The sequence below is a fragment of the Chelonia mydas genome, chromosome 3 (assembly GCF_015237465.2).
Source record: "Chelonia mydas isolate rCheMyd1 chromosome 3, rCheMyd1.pri.v2, whole genome shotgun sequence".
NCBI classification, from domain to species: Eukaryota; Metazoa; Chordata; order Testudines; family Cheloniidae; genus Chelonia; species Chelonia mydas.
The window spans coordinates 155,361,183-155,378,790 of NC_057851.1; the positions used below are offsets into that span (position 1 = coordinate 155,361,183).

General features: G+C 41.4%; 2 protein-coding genes across 8 annotated transcripts in view; both read right to left on the reverse strand.

Moving 5' to 3' along the window:
* Positions 1–4,628, reverse strand: part of FAM177B (family with sequence similarity 177 member B) — a 13,762-nt gene extending 9,134 nt beyond the window's left edge. The window contains exons 1-2 of the mRNA XM_007070447.3: positions 2,481–4,628; positions 1,080–1,232 (exon numbers count right to left, since the gene is read on the reverse strand). Of these exons, the coding sequence (XP_007070509.3) occupies positions 1,080–1,232; positions 2,481–2,507 (180 nt within the window). The 5' untranslated portion in view covers positions 2,508–4,628. The remainder of the gene's footprint in view (positions 1–1,079; positions 1,233–2,480) is intronic.
* Positions 4,629–4,775: 147 nt separating this feature from the next.
* The window catches only part of BROX (BRO1 domain and CAAX motif containing), a 28,375-nt gene continuing 15,542 nt past the window's right edge, over positions 4,776–17,608 (reverse strand). For all 7 annotated transcript variants that reach the window (XM_037895670.2, XM_043543614.1, XM_043543613.1 and 4 more), the window contains exons 10-13: positions 17,484–17,565; positions 11,890–12,040; positions 10,448–10,607; positions 4,776–9,330 (exon numbers count right to left, since the gene is read on the reverse strand). In XM_037895670.2, coding sequence (XP_037751598.1) covers positions 9,244–9,330; positions 10,448–10,607; positions 11,890–12,040; positions 17,484–17,565 — 480 coding nt within the window. In that variant the 3' untranslated portion in view covers positions 4,776–9,243. The remainder of the gene's footprint in view (positions 9,331–10,447; positions 10,608–11,889; positions 12,041–17,483; positions 17,566–17,608) is intronic.

Consider the following 17,608-nt stretch of genomic DNA (forward strand, 5'->3'; position numbering starts at 1 on the left):
CCAGCTAAGCTGCTGCCCACTGCCTGGGCTCCCCACTCCAAGCTGGGCTGCCCCTTGTGCTCCTGGTTTTCTGCTTCCAGCTGGGCTGCTACCCAGGATCCACACTCCAAGCCAGGCTGCTCCTGGGGTCCCAGCTCGCAGCTGGGAGGCAAGAGCCTGGGTGGGCTCCTGGCAGAGCGATGAGAGCTGGGGGGATGGGGGGAGCAGCCAGGTTCCAAGCAGGGAACAGAGAACTGGGCGGAAGGGCGCGCAGCCAGAGGGAGCGGGGAGCCTGTGGGGCAGCTGGGCTCCTGGCGGAGAGCTGTGAGCAGAGCTGAGAGCCTTGGCTCTCAACTCCCCACACTGCCCTTAGTGGTCGGTGGAAGTGCTCCTGGTGAGGGTGTGCACCACCGACTTAAGGAGGGTAGGGTGGACATGAACCACCACAGTAAAATATATATACCTATAAGTCGACTTAAGAGTTTTTAGTGTAGACATGCCCTAAGGCCACTTTTCTTCTGAAGCAGTGTCCAGACAAGGGTTTAATTAGTCTTAACTTTCCCCAGGTGTCCCCATGTAGACTAGCCCTCAGTCTTGTTCTCATTTTAGAGATGAGGAAACAGACATATGGCATTTAGGAATGGGTCACGGAGCACCAGGGGACATGCTCCTGCATGTTTTTGCTTTGGGACATGAATTCCTTTTGTGTAGGTTTCTTCTCGTCGCCTTGCTGCATCTTCTCACCACAAGATGAAGCTATCATTAGGTAGGGGTATAGCAATAGATCCTATTTTGATCTGCTTAACCACTACTCTCTCCTCAGCAGTCAGTCCCGTGGCCATCAGGAATAAAACACGTTAGCCGGAGAACTTGAAGAAGCTTGTACTGTTGCTATCCAAATTGTACTAAATCTGTTCTGTGACTGGTTAGAGAAGTCACAATATTTACAGGGGGGGTGGGAAAAGAGGTAAGTGATCATCTACAGAGTTAGCTATTATGGCTGTGAAGGGTGCAGTGTTCTCTAATGTGCATAGAGCAGAAACACTCCTCCCTTCTTCCAATTTCCCCAGAGTTTCCTAAAAGCCAATAATGGGGCTTACTGTGTCAAGTGGCTGCTGCTGCTCCTCTTCTTCTTCTTCTGTACTGTACTCTTCCATGGTTTCACCACTGGCAAAGTAAACGATCCTCCTGGGAGACCTTGTTTCTCCCCCGTCTTTATCCTCCATCTCATTGTGCTGGAAGCCATCCTCCTGCTCAACAGAAAACACCCGCCAGGAGTGCCCTGTTAGTACACTGAATGGACAATGGACTGCATAGTGTTCAGCTTCACCTTAACTCTTAGGCTAAGGAATATCAGGACTGGGTTTGAGAATCTTATTTAAACCCTCAAAAGGTATAAAGAGCCCTGCATAGTTCAGTTTTGGGAAGAAGAGGCCCAGGGCATAGCCAGAGCTACAGAAACCTGGCCTGTGTCATGATGGTGCTTCCAACTCTTACAAGAACAGGTACAATTGTTGGTGTCTCAAACAGCTCTTCCATTGGTCTTCAAACGTCTGTGCATGTTTTCTGTCATTGGCTCAGAGTATACTACTACGATCTAATATGAGACACTTCAAAACAGCAAAAAACAAAGAAAGAGTCAGAAAGGCTAAATCCTGCAACATGTAGACATGAATGGCGCTCAGCCTAAATGAACTTTGCAAGATCACAGCCTAAATGAACAATTTGTAGCTTACTACTGTGCAATTGAATAACAAGGCAATACTATTTATATAGCACCAAAAAGTGCACAGAGGGCTTCGCAAATAGGGATGACAGGTTCCCCCCCCCCCGCCCCAAAGAGCTTCCATTTAAATGGACGCAGATCCAATGGGGGAGAATCATGATTTCCTTTTTCCACAATTAGTGTTTTTTTTTTTTCCCCTTTTGCCCCATGTTTATTAGCATTTGCCTTTTAAATTGCTTAACTTGGGCCTCTTTGGGTTTTGTCTCTGTTAGGACTACAGCAAAATGGACAATGCATACATCTTTTAAAAGTTTAATCCTTTCATAATTTCAAATTTCTAACAGCTATATAAAATATAATCTAGAGTTAAGAAGGCAAATAGGTATCCAGTAACTATGGAGAAACCCTTAAGATAATAAATTTCTTAAACTATTTATGCTCTTAGCCCAATGGTGTACCATAATTTTATATTTAATTTCTTTGATATTTTCCGTTCAAATATATAGCATTCTTCAAAATCTTACTTTAAAGTCAAATAGGAAAAGTTATATATGCTATTTGCTACTATGTTTTCCCCATTCCATTTCACTAATCAATTTAGAATCAGTCATAAACAAGACAATAAGATCATTACTTTAACATTCCAAAGACAATAAATATTAGTTTACAGTGTTCTCCTTATGTTTGAAGGAGAACATTGGTGGGATCAAATACATTGCTGAAATATATAAATGTGAGAAATCTCTAGCCAACAACAAATCAAAAGCAAATTCACCTGCAGAATCTCTCTGGTATCTTCCATCACTTGAAGAAGTTGTGCAAAAACTGATTAAGTTGTTTCCAAGACAAGTAAGGGAAAAAACCTAGAACGATGACACTTGATCATGTATGTAATTTGTGCATGGGGGGAAAAAAAAAAAAAACGTCTCTGTAGCATTTGCAGAGCTCAGATCTGGAGGCAAGTCAAGAAAGGTAAACACAGTGCTCCAGGATGCAACTATCTGAAAGGACTGGGCTGTGTTTGAATTGTGGGCAGGACCTTTTTATTTGCATGTTCAGCAGAGTTAAGATGACTGGTTGGGGTGGCAAAAGGAATGTGGGCACAGACATAGACATTGCAAGTAGATACTCCAGGGGGGCACGTTGAAAACCCTGCAAGTTGGTTGTTTTTAAAGCATATCACATTTCTTGAAGACATTTTTCAGCATTCTGCTTCCCTTGGTTTTTGCTTCATTTATGAAGTGAACTTTGACTTTACTAAGGCTAAGTCACAGGTATAATATTTACTTTTTCCAGCAAAGTGAAGGAACCTAACACGCACCTGCAAACAAATATTTCCTGCAACTGGTATGACACCTACTGGCAGTTTGGAGGAATAGGCCCATATATCAGCAACTGTTAAATAACTTCTTAGCAGAACTAGCCAATCATCAAAGGAAATTAATAAAACAGATCAATGCAACCTATCTGGCATCTTTGGTATTGGAACAACAGAAGAGGCTACAGATGTGGGTGAAACCAGGCCTACTCCTAGTTAGGAAGTACAATTTCTTCCCCTGCTCCAGGTACCTACTTATGTAACCTGCCCAATAGCAACAGTGAAGTACCAAATCACCTGATCAGTTAGGCATATGCACATGGCATTCTTTATCTTCTCAGTGTGTTAAGAATGTTCTGTATATTTTCAATTTAGTGCAAATTCAATAATAATTCTCATTTTAACTTATTCAAAGAGAAATATTCTCTACTACTAAAATTAAAATTTGAAAAGCAAAGCCAAAAAAGGGACAGGTTTTAGATGGACAAAAGTTAGAATAAAAATGATAAACTACTCCGTGTTCTAGAGTGTGCAGTCATAATTTTCAGACCAAATATGCGGTTGATAAGTTTTTTTGTTTGTTTTAAAAGTGAAGTACCCCACTCTTTCCTCAATTTACTCTATTCAGAGATCAACCAGTGAGTCTCTCACCTCAAATATTAGGTCATAGCCCCTGAAGGTACTAATATCAAGCAGGGAAGAGATTGTACACATGAAAGACCACAGTCTTGGGTCCCTCAGATGGAATCTGCAGACAGACATTCTCAAGAGCATGACTGGCACTGAGAGGGACTACGTGAAATCAGAATATAGCCTAGAGGCTATTGTAAGCTACTTACACCAAAAAAGGAAAATGGCATGAATAATCTCAAGATGAGTACTGAAAGATAGGGGCTTTGCACAGTACCTGTAGGCTAAGAGTCATCTTGAATTTATGTTCCGTAAAAGTTTCTCATCCTGTTCTTTCAATGCCAAAACCCCTCATGTTGGCATTTCCCTCCAGCAAGGCAAATCATTAGGGACAGAGTAGAAATGCAAGAAATAAGCATTAGCAGGATCTATGTTAACTCTTCAGCTTCAGAGATTTTAGATTCCTTCTAGCCCCATGTTTGGTATCACCACAAATATCCTCCAGCGTAGAGGGGCAAAGTCTTCCTCCAGATCCCCCATGAGCCATATTAACATAGGTCAGGAGGTAGCAGGTAATAATGTTAAAAGCATATAAACCTCTGCTCTCTCCCCCGCCCCCCAACTCAGAATTGAAAAAGGAAAACAGGACAATAACTTTGGGTAGTAACCGAACTGGGTCTTCGTGATCTTGGGAGAAGGCTCTAGATATGACCACATCAAAAGCACAGACTCCATTTGGATGCAGACCAGGAATTGGGTGAGATTACATCTTCAAAGCACCTCGCTAGAATGGTTCCCAATAACCTACTGTGTAAAGGATCTGAACAGTCCAAGTCATGTAGGACATTAGTGTCATGATTAATAAAAGGCAACCTGGAACCTTGTCTGCTTCCGAGACACACTTCAGTATCAGTGCTATGTAAGAACCTGAGAGCCTAATCAGGAACTTTAACATCCTAGTCCAAATGCTGAGTTAGATCCTTACAACTTTTCTGCTTTCACCACTGCTGGCACCAGAACTGGGGGGGAAAAAAAAAAAAAAAAAAAAAAATCAAGTGTGGAATTTGGAAAGCATGCAATGTACATTTGTGCCTGTTAAGAAATGAAGAAGCATATCAAGAATTGCATTAACAGTTTATTTTATACATACAATGGACAATACAATTTTAATGTTTTCCCATGAAATCTCACTAGTATCAGACTGCAGCAATCAGTACAACAGAAACAACAGAAACAAAAATAAAGGCGTATTTACAAGCACATTGTACAGTAATGAAAATGAATGATTAGATTTCTAAAGTGCAAAGTTGGCTATACAATACTGTACATAAACAAGTGTCTGCTTGCTTTCCTAGACAATGCACAGATATTGTATTGTCATGGTATATCAGCCAATTAGTCATACTAAATACATAAATGGACGAAATCCTGTACTTGGATGCACATACAAGACTCCAACAGAAGCCCATGAGAGATGGGCACGCACATTCAAGGACCTGATTTAGTCCTTTGGCTGTACAGAGTGTTACGTGCTAAATGATTACATTTCATATTAACCTAATAACATGGACCATGGAGTAAGACACATCATAAGTGTATTAAACGAGTTTAGAATATTTTCCTATTAAAGGACATGTCTTGCTTTAATTATTAAGCTATTATGAGCCCTCATGTTAAATATTTTAAAAGGACAAAAACAGACCCTGATGTTCAGCTAGTACTCTAGTGTCCGACTTCTTTGTGGCTGCAAATTTTGCCTCCACTGTGAAGTGCGAGCACAAGTATCGAGTCAGACATCAGATGTTTACATCAATTTTTTTTTCTGGGTGTAACTAAAAGTAAAATTGCACCCACAGAGGCCATCACTAAAACCACGTCCTCATTGTAAGAAAGCAGAGGCCTACTAATGCTGATGTTAATAAATATTAAAAAGTCACCTTATGAAATACATTATCTTTTAAAAAATTACTAAAGGAAATCTTAGCAGAAGGAAACGTATTATATACACGTATGTGCAGACCGATTGAAGCCCCCCAATTAGACTTTCTAAATGCTTGAGCAAATGGAATAGTTAACTCAAAGAATGGAGTGTCTATTTAAATACCTTAACAATATCTCCCCGCTTCATAACAACTCAAAAGGATCACCCATTACAGAATAGCATCCTCTACTTATTTTCAGACTAAAATGTCTATATTCCTTGCCAAGGTGGGTGAGGTAAGATCTTTTATTGGACCAACTTCTGTTGGTGAGAGAGACAAGCTTTCAAGCTACACAGAGCTCTTCAGGCTGGGAAAGGTACTAAGAGTGTCACAGCATTGTGACACTTACTTTCCCAGTTCTGAAGAAGAGCTCTGTGTAAGCTCAAAAGCTTTGTCTCTCTCACCAATAGAAGATGGTCCAGTAAACACTATTACCTCACTCACCTTGTCTCATTATCCCAGGACTGACATGGCTATAACACTGCATATATTCCTTGCCCACAAGCAAGACTACTCACTACATACCATAGGCTTTAAAATACAAGTAAACAAAAGTAAGTCTTGAGAAGCAACAAAGTTTAAGAGCACAAACTCATTCCTTTAATCAGTTTTTAAAGCTACTCGTCTTGTGGTTACTGAAAACAGCTACAGCCTGGGACCAGCACAAGGTTACAGCCTGGCTTATGTAATGCCACTATCTAACACTTGAGTTGTACACAGCCAGCAAACATTTACAGTGAATTTCAATCAAACAAGCCACTTAGTTCCAGAAAGTAGGGGATAATACAATGCCAGGGTCCAAATGCCAGTAAATATGCAAGTTCATAAAATAAGCTTTTGGAAGGTTTTTGGGGGAAGATCTGGACAATGGTTACACAAAAACTATAGATTTGGATTTTAGGAAAAAATGTATATGCTACAGCACACACATGGTCAAATGCACCAAAGCAGGTACAAATCATGAACACACGTGCAAGAAACTAAAAACAGTTAGGCGAATCTGTGCAATAGTCAGCAGCAGGGATTAAGAGAAAACTGTGTTTTATTAAATCTTAACTTTGATTAGAGGAGAAAATTGTCAGTAGAAAAATGCCTCATACAGGTTATTAAGAATAAAAAAGAGTAACAGTACATACTGCAAATTTAGGACTGGGAGCATGGAGCTAATCAGCTTATCCTTCAGTAAAATGAAAGCCACGTAATTGTAAGGATAGAATATACTTTAAAATAATTGAATTTTTGGCACCACCACATATTTGTTCTACTTCCTACCCCCATCCTCCACCTTCAACTCCATCACCACTACCAGTGTGGGAGATCCTAAAACGGCTCCTATAATTATGCAGGAGACCAGAAGTTTCTCATCAGTAAATCAACACTTGGCGAAACTTTGGCCAAACATACTCAGCTCCCTTCCTTCAAAACTTGGGATGCAACAAGAAAAAAAAAAAAAGAAAAGAAAAGTGGAGAAGTTTTGAGAGAGAAATATCTATCCAGGTACTTTCAGCCCTGCCCCCCTCCCCAAACATCTAAACACCTCAAATAGTTAAAGATAGAAATGATCTTGTCCTTCACAACCCATGGGAGAAATAGTTTGATTAATTTATAGGGACATGTGTATTGAACTTCTTAGGAGAAAGGTAAAGGGGGGAGGGATAGCTCACTGGTTTGAGCATTGGCCTGCTAAACCCAGGGTTGTGAGTTCAATCCTTGAGGAGGCCATTTAGGGATCTGCGGCAAAAATTGGGGATTGGTCCTGCTTTGAGCAGGGGGTTGGACTAGATGACCTCCTGAGGTCCCTTCCAACCCTGATATTCTATGAAACTGAAAAGAGTTTTGCATCTGATCTGTCCATACTGGTTAGCACCACAATCATTCATATGTCTTGTAGCAATGAGCTGCCTGGTCCAGTTCAGTTCCCCAACTTCATAAATTGCCTATTATTGGCCAGCAGCTTCTTTGCTCCAGCTGTTGTGGAAAGTCACGATCTGCCAGGTAGCTACATCCAGTTCCACAGAAAATTTTTAATATCAAGACAGAGTCATTGAACTGGACTCTGTACTGAATGGAGACAGCAGAGCACTGGAGCATACTTTCCTTGTAACCTGCGATGCTAACCATATGGGTTGCTGTGTTTATCATCAGCTGAGGCTTTTTCAAGGTGTGTAGCTTCATTCCTAGGTGTAATGACTTGCAAAGCTCAAGCCTGGAAGACATACATACACACAAGGATCACTGTGACTAGCTGTGTGTGCCAGAATCTTCTGACCAGTTACAAATGAAAATAGACGTTTTTGTTGTCACAGTTGTATTGAACACATTACTGCTGAATGCCCATAGGACACCAAGGCTGCAAACTAACTTGTCTGAGAGCATAAGTCCTCAACAGTGGGGAAAGTTATAGAAAGAACAAGTTCTGCAGAGCACTTCCCTCTTCCAATCAGCCTCAGTCTTGCCTGGGATCATTTTTTCCACAACTGCTCTTTATCAAGGTGCTGTTTTCAGATAGCCATTACAGAAGCTGGGAGAAGATGCCATTTATGTTTGAGAAAAAGGAGATCTAGAGATGGGTCTCCTTTGGGCTAAAACACCAGCAATACTCATTGTTTATGACACCATTGACAGAGCAGGTATTACCCAACTGAAAATACAGCACATTAATTACAGCTAAATGCATTCATCCGAGTTCTATGAAGCCACTGAATTTTAAGTACCCATAATTCAATCAATCATTCTGGACCTTGCACAGTATTAAATTCGGAAAAAGTCTGGAAGTCTGACACCATGATATATTCATTTTAAGATTTTTTTCCACTTACTTGCTGCCTAATTCTCCCATGCCACCAGAAGACTCCCAGTTTGAGATTAAAAGGCTTAAAAGTAAGCAGTTGGATAAAATAAACAAGCTTCAGCGGAAGCAGGTTACTATGAACTTGGGTATAGGGAAACCTGATTTAAAGTGAAGTAGAATGGAGTGTCCAGTTGTTTCAACTGCCTATAAACTGCATTTGGATTATGGAGAAATTCTGCTTCTGAAGTATAGTGACTTCACTATAGAAGTTTTCACATGGATAAAGCCCAAATGAGAATTACTTTTCTTATTTATCAGAAACAAGAGAATGGGAATGAGTCAGGGTTTTAAGCCTTTGGAACAACCATGACTAGAAGATTGCTTCTGGCAAATTTCCATTTGTATCTCTTTTGTTCTGGGCACTTGACACTAAGTAGTATGTAAAGAATTAAATCTCATGGAAAGAAACCATATCCTTAACTTTACCACCCTTTCCTATGGTGGGAAATACTAACTTCAGTATGCTGTTCTCTGTATAGAAGCTAGCCTGAGAACCACCACGTAAACTTAAAACACTTTCTATAAGCATGAGCTCATTCTGAGGTCCCAACTAAAACAAACAAAAAAAAAAAGCGCACGGCTATAAATAATTTCATTTATAAATCCAGCCACATTCTCAATTAAGAGACTTTTACTAAACATAAATCAGTAAAATTAAACTTTAGGATTAAGAAGAATTAGAAAAGGGGATCTGAAATGAAAGCCCCAGAGTTCATTAAATACAACTTGTAGAAGGAATTCAAAGCACTTATGGTGTTTAAGAGATCTGGCATCCACTGTCTTTTTGAGGCTTTATATCTGGTTCTTTCATAGGTTTCACTTCTTCCTCTGGTTTTGGTTTAGCCTGCAGACAAGAAAAGAGTTTGAAAAAGATTAATTAAAAGAGTCATGGGTTTCACACAATGTCCATATTATAGGTTTCAGCAGCAAGACCATGCAGAGTTTAGATATAAATTGTCCACTAGTCTTCTCTATTCTCTCAGCTCAGGGCTTTCTGGCTTCTCCAACACAAAAATGTTAAATCTGCTGTATTTTATGATGGCTTGAAATGGAAAGCAGAGACTGGACTAAACTAAGTTCATCCAACTTACTGCACCTACTTTAGAAGTACAGCTGCAGTGAGTTTGAAGGCCATTGCCTTCTTAATGACATGACCCTTAAATTCTACCTTAAGAAATGGAGACAGGCAGAATAATAATACCACCACTTAAGTCCTATCTAGCACTTTTCATTCAGAGACAAAGTGCTTTACAAAGAAGGTAAATGTCATTATATGAGCCAAAGACAACTAGGAAACAATGTAGCTTCTGGACTAACAGAAATTGTTCCATGAGGAGAGAAGGTGCTGGGAGCTTGGATTGTTGACCTATGACTGACTCAATGTGTGCCTTTTTTGAAGGGAGAATTCCACCATCTATCTCTACCTCACAGGGGAGTGACAAAGCTTAAATGAAGCCTCAAATGAAGAGTGCTATAAAAAGGCAAAATAGTAAGGACTGGCAGAAAGATATTGTCCTATAATGCTCTTTAGCAATACCTCAAGCTACTAAAAGCAGATGCATTAACATTCTGTGCTCACGTATACAATGTTTATTTATTTAATTACATTACACTGTCCCATGGCATTAGCTTCTATAGTACCTCAGTACCTCACCAACTTCACTGAATTTAAACTCAACACCCCTGAGGTGTGACAGCATTACTTCAGATTCACCGCTGGGGACGCTATGGCACAGAGAGGTTCAGTGACTTGCCTAGTCACATAGTAGAACCAAGAATAGAACCCAGGTTTCCCAATTCCCCTGCATAGAGCCTACACCTCAAGACCATCCTTCCTCTGTGTTTGCTCTATTGAGCAGCAGAGGGCAGTGGTGGAAAAGCAGCATGCCAACTCTCTACTATGTGCGGGATAAAGCTGATGGGAGGGAGAGGAGGAACAATGTTAAGTAAAATATTCTTACACTGTCATCCTTTGGCCTCTTGGTGAGATCAAATGCAGCCAGTGTTTCAGGGGTCCAGTGTGCATGCAAGGCAGGAAATTCAAAAAGGATGGGCTCTACCAGGCCATAGTTCGCCTTCAGCTCCAGCTGAGGAGCCTCGGGTGGCACTTTCTGAAAGTAACTAAGACAGAATTTAATATTTTAAACACACAGAAAACAAAGATTTGCAGTTAGTTTATCTTTCTTCACTTTTGGGAGTAATCTGGCCACTCCCAAAGGCATCACACTATTACTGCTGAAGTGGTCCCATTTTATTTAAGAATCTTAATGCTGGTATTATGAAAAGGCATTCAGTTCAGCAGGTTTCCCTGATGCTTCACAAGAACAGACAGACAGTTTCCCATTTGTGCTTCCTCCTCCCCAGTGGCTACTTTAGTCATTTCCATCTGGTAACAGATTGGTTTTCTCCCCTTTGTTTTGGTGGAAGCGGAGATAAATGATGTTTCAATTTACAGATACTTAAAACGCTATAGGAGAAAGGGGAAGAGGCAGATGCAACCATTTTCCTCAATCTCCCTGAAGTCAGATGTTTGGCATGCCAGCATGCACTGATGCTGGCAACACTGCAACCACCAGAGAGCCCTGCTAGATTACAAAACCTGAAACACAGTATTTTATATCAAAATCTTTTGCAAAGCCACATCACACAATAGAAACTGCCACTTACCTTATGCTCAACACATATCGTGTTTATGCTCAAGCAGAGTTCTGTGCTATTGCTCTGTCAGCAGTATGGCATAAACAACATCTCAGGGAACAGGCCCTGGGCATCTGACTGTGTGTTTTGTTGAAGGGACATGCCATCAGACTTCTATGAATCTCTTTATATACTACTGTTACAAGTCAGAAATACAATCCATGTAACTGAAGATTAGCAAAATAAATTTCTCTCTTTTTAGTTTATTGTGTTATTTGACACCACTTGTGTTCTATGATTGGCAAGGGGATTCAGGGGCTGGTGTAGTTCTTGTAACTATTCTGAACTCACTAGATTTAAAAGTTGATGTCCCTTCAAGAGTAAGCTGATAAATCAGTTACCTGAATGCCGCATTTACCATAGTTACTTGGTGCACTTGGCAATTAGCAAGGCCACACAGCTCAGGCAATATTATAGATTAACTTTAGAAATGCCAGCAAAGAAAAGTACAAATATAGGTTTTTATTTAGGTCCTATAAAAACAATGGTTAAGTTTAGGAAAGCCACAAGCAAAGACAAGATTCAAAGTTTACTTATATTACATACACATGCAGAACGTAGACACTCTTCCAGTTTCTTTAACACACTGAAGCAAATTCTTTAGTAAGGGCAAGATTGTAAACTTTACAAAGAACAATCTAACCTTAAAAAATAATAATAAATGAAGGATTTTAAAAAAAAAAACAAGTAGGAAACATATACTTACATGAATCCATTTTCTCTCTGGCATTTTTCTAGGGTATTCTTAACCAGACTTCCTAGTTTCCTAAAGAAGAGGTGGCCAGAGGGTTTGGCAGTAGTCCCAGGCCCTTTGGTTTCACCATATTCTTTGCATAGCGCTTCAGCCTTGACAAAAACTTCACAAGAAAGGAATGTGAAAAAGTTACAATTGGCATAAAACTGTACTTACAATTCAAGTAAGAGATAAGAACAGATCCAGTAATCCCTCCAGGATTCTGATTAGATAAAGCAGAAGCAGCTGGTTTCAGGGTGACTCCTCCAACCATGGCCAAAACATCAGTATAGTCAGTAAAAGAGGTAGACAACTTTTTGGGTGGGGAGGACAGACAAGTATTCTTATTTGCAGAGACAAGTAGAAGTGGGACCGTAAAACAAGAACTGGAACTACATAGCTACGGAACTGAACACAGTCCTGAAAGAATTCAGGGACAGACTAAGGGGAACACCACTGTGGGTGTTTGGTATGATGATAAGCTAAGCACATGAAAGAAGCCTGAAATGTACAGTTGTGCCCTGAAGGACCAAGGGAAAACTTCAAGAAGGATGCTTTTCTATGACCCTTTTGTCTGCGTAGCCTGTTTTGGAGGGGGGTGGGGGGGGTGTACTCTCTAGAAATGCAAGACTTACTTTAATAAAGCTAATCCAAAGTGAACCTACCTAGTTTAACTCTTGCCAAGTGTAAGACAAGATATGTTATATAGACTTTTCAACTGATTTTCCTCTAATTTTAAAGTTACTCCATTTGAATCGTCAATTGCACTGTGGTAAAGTTACTGGGGTATAGTCATTGGGAAGGAAACAGTACCTACCCTGGATCACCTAGATGAGAAAGCTGCACCAGAAGTAAACCCAGATACAAGTTGCAGTCAGGAATGGTCCTGAGGAAAGCCAGCAGACCGTGAGGAATGGTGGGAATAGGGGAATAAGGGTATGTCTACACAGGAATAAAAAAACCCGTGCCTGGCCCGGGTCAGCTGACTCAGGCTTGCAGTGCTCAGGTTCCAGGGCTGAAAAATTGCTGAACCTGCGGGCTCAGCTGGGACTCTGCAGTCCGAGCCCGAATATTGACAGTATTTTTAGCTCTGCAGCCCAAGCCCCGTGATTCAAGGCTGGCCATGGCCATGCTACAGGTCTTTTATCCCTGTGTAGACATGAGGTTACAGACATCTATAATAGCAACTTTAGGAACAAGATCAAGTAAAATAATTGCGCTCTCCAGCCATGGGAGCTTAGATAATATCTTCATTTATATGATTGAGTATTAACTCAAATTTTATATTACCATTAGTCCCTTGATACAAATATTTAAGTTCATAGAAACGTAGGGCTGGAAGGGACCTTGGGAAGTCATCAAATCCAACCCCCTACGCTGTAGAAGGACTTAGTAAACCTAGACCATCCCTGACAGGTACCTGTCCAGCCTGTTCTTAAAAACCTCCAGTGATGGGGATACCACAACCTCCCTTGAAAGCCTATTCCAAAGCTGAACTACCCTTATAGTTAGGTTAGATATTAAGGAAAAAAATTCTAAGTCTTAATTTGTATCGAGAGACCATTACAGTTCCTGTCCTAGCTTCTGTGGACATGGAGAGCAATTGCTCACAGTCCTCTTTATAATAGTCAACATATTTGAAGTCAATTATCAGGTCCCTCTCTGCCCCCCTCAGTCTTCCTTTCTGAAGACTAAACATGCCCAGTGTTTTAACGCTTCCTAAACCTTATCATTTTTGTTGCTTTCCTCTAGAGTCTCTTCAATTTGTTCCCATCTTTCCTTCAGCGTGGCGCCCAGAACTGGACACAGCTGAGGCTGCACCAGTGCTGAATAGAGCAGGACAATTAACTCCTTGTCTTACAAAAGATACTCCTGTTAATTCACCCTAGAACAGAGGTGGGCAAACTACGGCCCACATCCAGCCTGCAGGACCGTCCTGCCTGGCCCCTGAGCTCCCCACTGGGGAGACTAGCCCCCGGCCCTCCTCGGCAGCCACGCAGCGCTCTGGGCAGCGGGGCTGCGCACTCCTGCAGGGCAACACGGCAGCGTGTCTGGCTCCGGCTGGGCGACATGCCGCTCAGAGCAGCATGGTAAGGGGGCTGGTCCCGGGGGGCAATTAGGGGGCAGCTGGATGGGGTGGAGGTTCTGGGGTGCACGGTCAGGACGGGGAACAGGGGGTAGTTGGATAGGGCAGAGCTTCTGGGGGGAGTAACGGGAGGGGGCGGTGGTTCTGAGGTGGGCAGTTAGGGGGCGGGAAGTGGAAGGGCTTGGATAGGGGGTGGGGGCCAGGCTGTTTGGGGGAGCACAGCCTTCCCTACCTGGCCCTCCATACAGTTTCACACCCTGATGCGGCCCTTGAGCCTAAAAGTTTGCCCACCCCTGCCCTAGAATATTAGCGTTTTTCACAGCTGCATCACACTGTGGACTCATATTCAATTTGTGATCCACTATACCCCACCCCGATCCTTTTCAGCAGTATCATGACCTATCCAGTTACTTCCCGTTGTGTAATTGTGCATTTCCTTCTTAAGTGAAGTACTTTGCAATTGTCTTTGTTAAAATTCATCTTGTTGATTTCAGACCTATTCTCTACTTTCTCAAGGTCATTTCGAATTCTAATCCTGTCCTCCAAAATTCTAACTCCTCCTCGCTGGTTTGATGTCATCTGCAAATTTTATAAGTGGATTCTCCTCTCCATTGTCCAAGTCATTAATGAAAGTATTAGATAGTACTAGATCCAGGCCTCACCCCTGCAGGACCCCTCTAGATAAGCCCTCCCAGCCTGACAGCAAACCATTGATAACTACACTCTGAGTATGTTCTTTCAGCCAGCTGTGCATGCACCTCAGAGTAATGTCATCTAGACCACATTTCCCTAATTTCCTTATGAGACTGTCATGTGGGACTGTGTCAGAAGCCTTACTAAAAATCAAGATATACCACATCTACTGCTTCCCCCATCCGCTAGGCCAGTAATCCTGTCAAGAAGTAAATTAGGTTCGTTTGAAATGATTTGTTCTTAACAAATCTATGCTGCATATTTCTTATAATCCTACTATCCTTCAGGTGATTACAACCTGGTTGCTTAATAATTTGCTCCAGTATCTTTCCAGATATCGAAGTTAGGCTGACTGGTTCTATAATTCCCTGGATCCACTCTGTTCCCTTTTAAAGATAGGTATTATGTTTGCCCTTCTCCAGTCCTCCGGGACCTCAACTGTCCTCCATTCTGAGATTGCTTCAGCTAGTTCCTTAAGGACCCTAGGATGAATTTTATCAGACCCTGACAACTTGAACACATCTAACTCAGTGGTTCTCAACCTGCAACCCATGGGCCACATGCAGCCCAACTGGCATATAGCTGCGGCCCACAATGGTAAATAGGTTGAGAACCACTGATCTAACTTATCTAAATATTCTTTACCCTGTTCTTTCCCTATTTTGCTTTGTGTTCCTTCCCCCTTGTTCTTAATATTGTGTTGAATATCCGGTCACCATTAACCTTTTTAGTGAAGACTAAAGCAAAATAGGCATTAAACACCTCAGCCTTCTTGATGGCATCAGTTATTAGCTCTCCTTCCCCACCAAGTAGAGGATCTATACTTTCCTTCATCTTTCTCTTGCTCCTAATATATTTAAAGAACCTCTTCTTAATGCCTTTTATGTCGCTTCCTAGGTGTAACTCATTTTGTTATTTCACCTTTCTGATTTTGTCCCTACATGCTTGTGCTATTCTTTTGTAACTCTTCCTTAGCAATTCATCCATGCTTCTACTTTTTGTGGGATTCCCCTATGATTTTCAGGTAATTCAAGAGCTCCTGATGGTGCCATCTTTAGGACACTTTTTTTATGCCTGCCAAAAGCTTCAATTTATCTGGTGTTTTTAGGCTAACAGGATAAAGTACATTATGGTAAAATGGAATATTGCATTACCAGATGTAACAAGGAGTTGGACCCTGCCTCTGTTTCCCTTTCTTGGACTTTCCAATAACTGCACCCAGACTGTCGTGCAAGTCACACAACATCCCTTTTTGGGGTCAGGTTTATTAAAACACCAGAGTACAAATGTCAACTTAAAACAAGTCTTTTCCCAACACCAGAGTTCTGCAGACTTTTAATGGGCTCATAGTTTGTTTCAAACCCAGGTTCTGCTGCCTGGCATTTCCTCAAGTCTCTTCCCTCTTAAGGCTTCTGCTCCCCCCAATACAGGTTGCTCCATCCAGGCCTTTTCACCTGGCTAGCATGGACAGTTCATTCCACAGTCCTCTGTGATCCTCTAAAGATCTCTTTCCTCTCTGGATTCCCCTGATGGAGTCTCCCGATGATCTCTCTCCTCCCCAAACTGACAGAACTCCCTCTCACAGGAACTTCAGTCTTTAACTACATCATATTAAGCCATTCAGTACAACCATGCACACTCAGTCTGCCCAGGCCAAAATGAGGGGTAGAACCTGTAATATTAGGTAAGACAGAACTTTTTCCTTTTACATCTTCTAGGCACTTCCCTTTCTCTGGAGTTGACAGTGATTTTGATTCTCTCTTTTTATACCTCTATAACTAGCTAAGTGATAAGAATACACCTAAATTCTTAGAGTACAGGCCTTTACAGACATGCGTGAATGTCTATATCCTAACACTCCACCCATTTTTTTTCCTTTTGGGATCTGCCTGTCCAGGTATCCCTGGAAAAGCATAGGACATATGGCGACATATTTCCTGATAGGGCCAGGCATTAAAGAATCAAAATCACTGTCAACTCCAGAGAAAGGGAAGTGCCTAGAAGATGTAAAAGGAAACTTAGTTTGATAGCATCCTGTCTGGCAAGAACTCGCTTATCAATAGCTGGGATGTGAAATCCTCCTTTCTTTGTTGTTCTATCACTGTAGTCCCCATTTCCCTATTGTTTGTCTGCATAATCTCTGTCTGGCTCTGTGATTGTTTCTGTGTGCTGTATAATTAATTTTTCTGGGTGTAAACTAATTAAGGCGATGGGATATAATTGGTTAAATAATCATGTTACAATATGTTAGGATTGGTTAGTTAAATTCCAGTAAAATGATTGGTTAAGGTACAGATAAGAAGAACTCAAGTTTTACGATATAGTCTGCAGTCAATCAGGAAGAAAAGGGGGGAATGGGAACAGGGAATGGGGGTGGGGAAATTGGAATCATGTTTTGCTAAGGGGGGAAATGGGAACAGGGACACAGGTAAGGCTCTGTGGTGTCAGAGCTGGGAAGGGGGACACTAAGGAAGGAACCTGGAATCGTGCTTGCTGGAAGAAGTTCACCCCAATAAACATTGAATTGTTTACACCTTTGGACTTTGGGTATTGTTGCTCTCTGTTCATGTGAGAAGGACCAGGGAAGTAAGCAGGTGAAGGAATAAGCCCCCTAACAGCCTACTCTAATACAACCTTGATAATGTGTTTATTTTGCTTTAAACACAAATATTTGGATATTTTGTGAGCTACTCTGAATTATGAAAACTAAAATTTTTTTTAATATTCTCTAAACAGTACGACAGCAGATGTTCCAGGAGGGATTTGAGAATGTGGCATCCATACTTACATTTTTCTGATTCCTGCAGAGATCTGATTGCTTCCCCACATTTATCGCTGGCCAGCAAAGTTTGACCATGGTAGCAGTATGACTGATGAGAGAAGAATATAGGTACTGGCATCAATCGACAATTT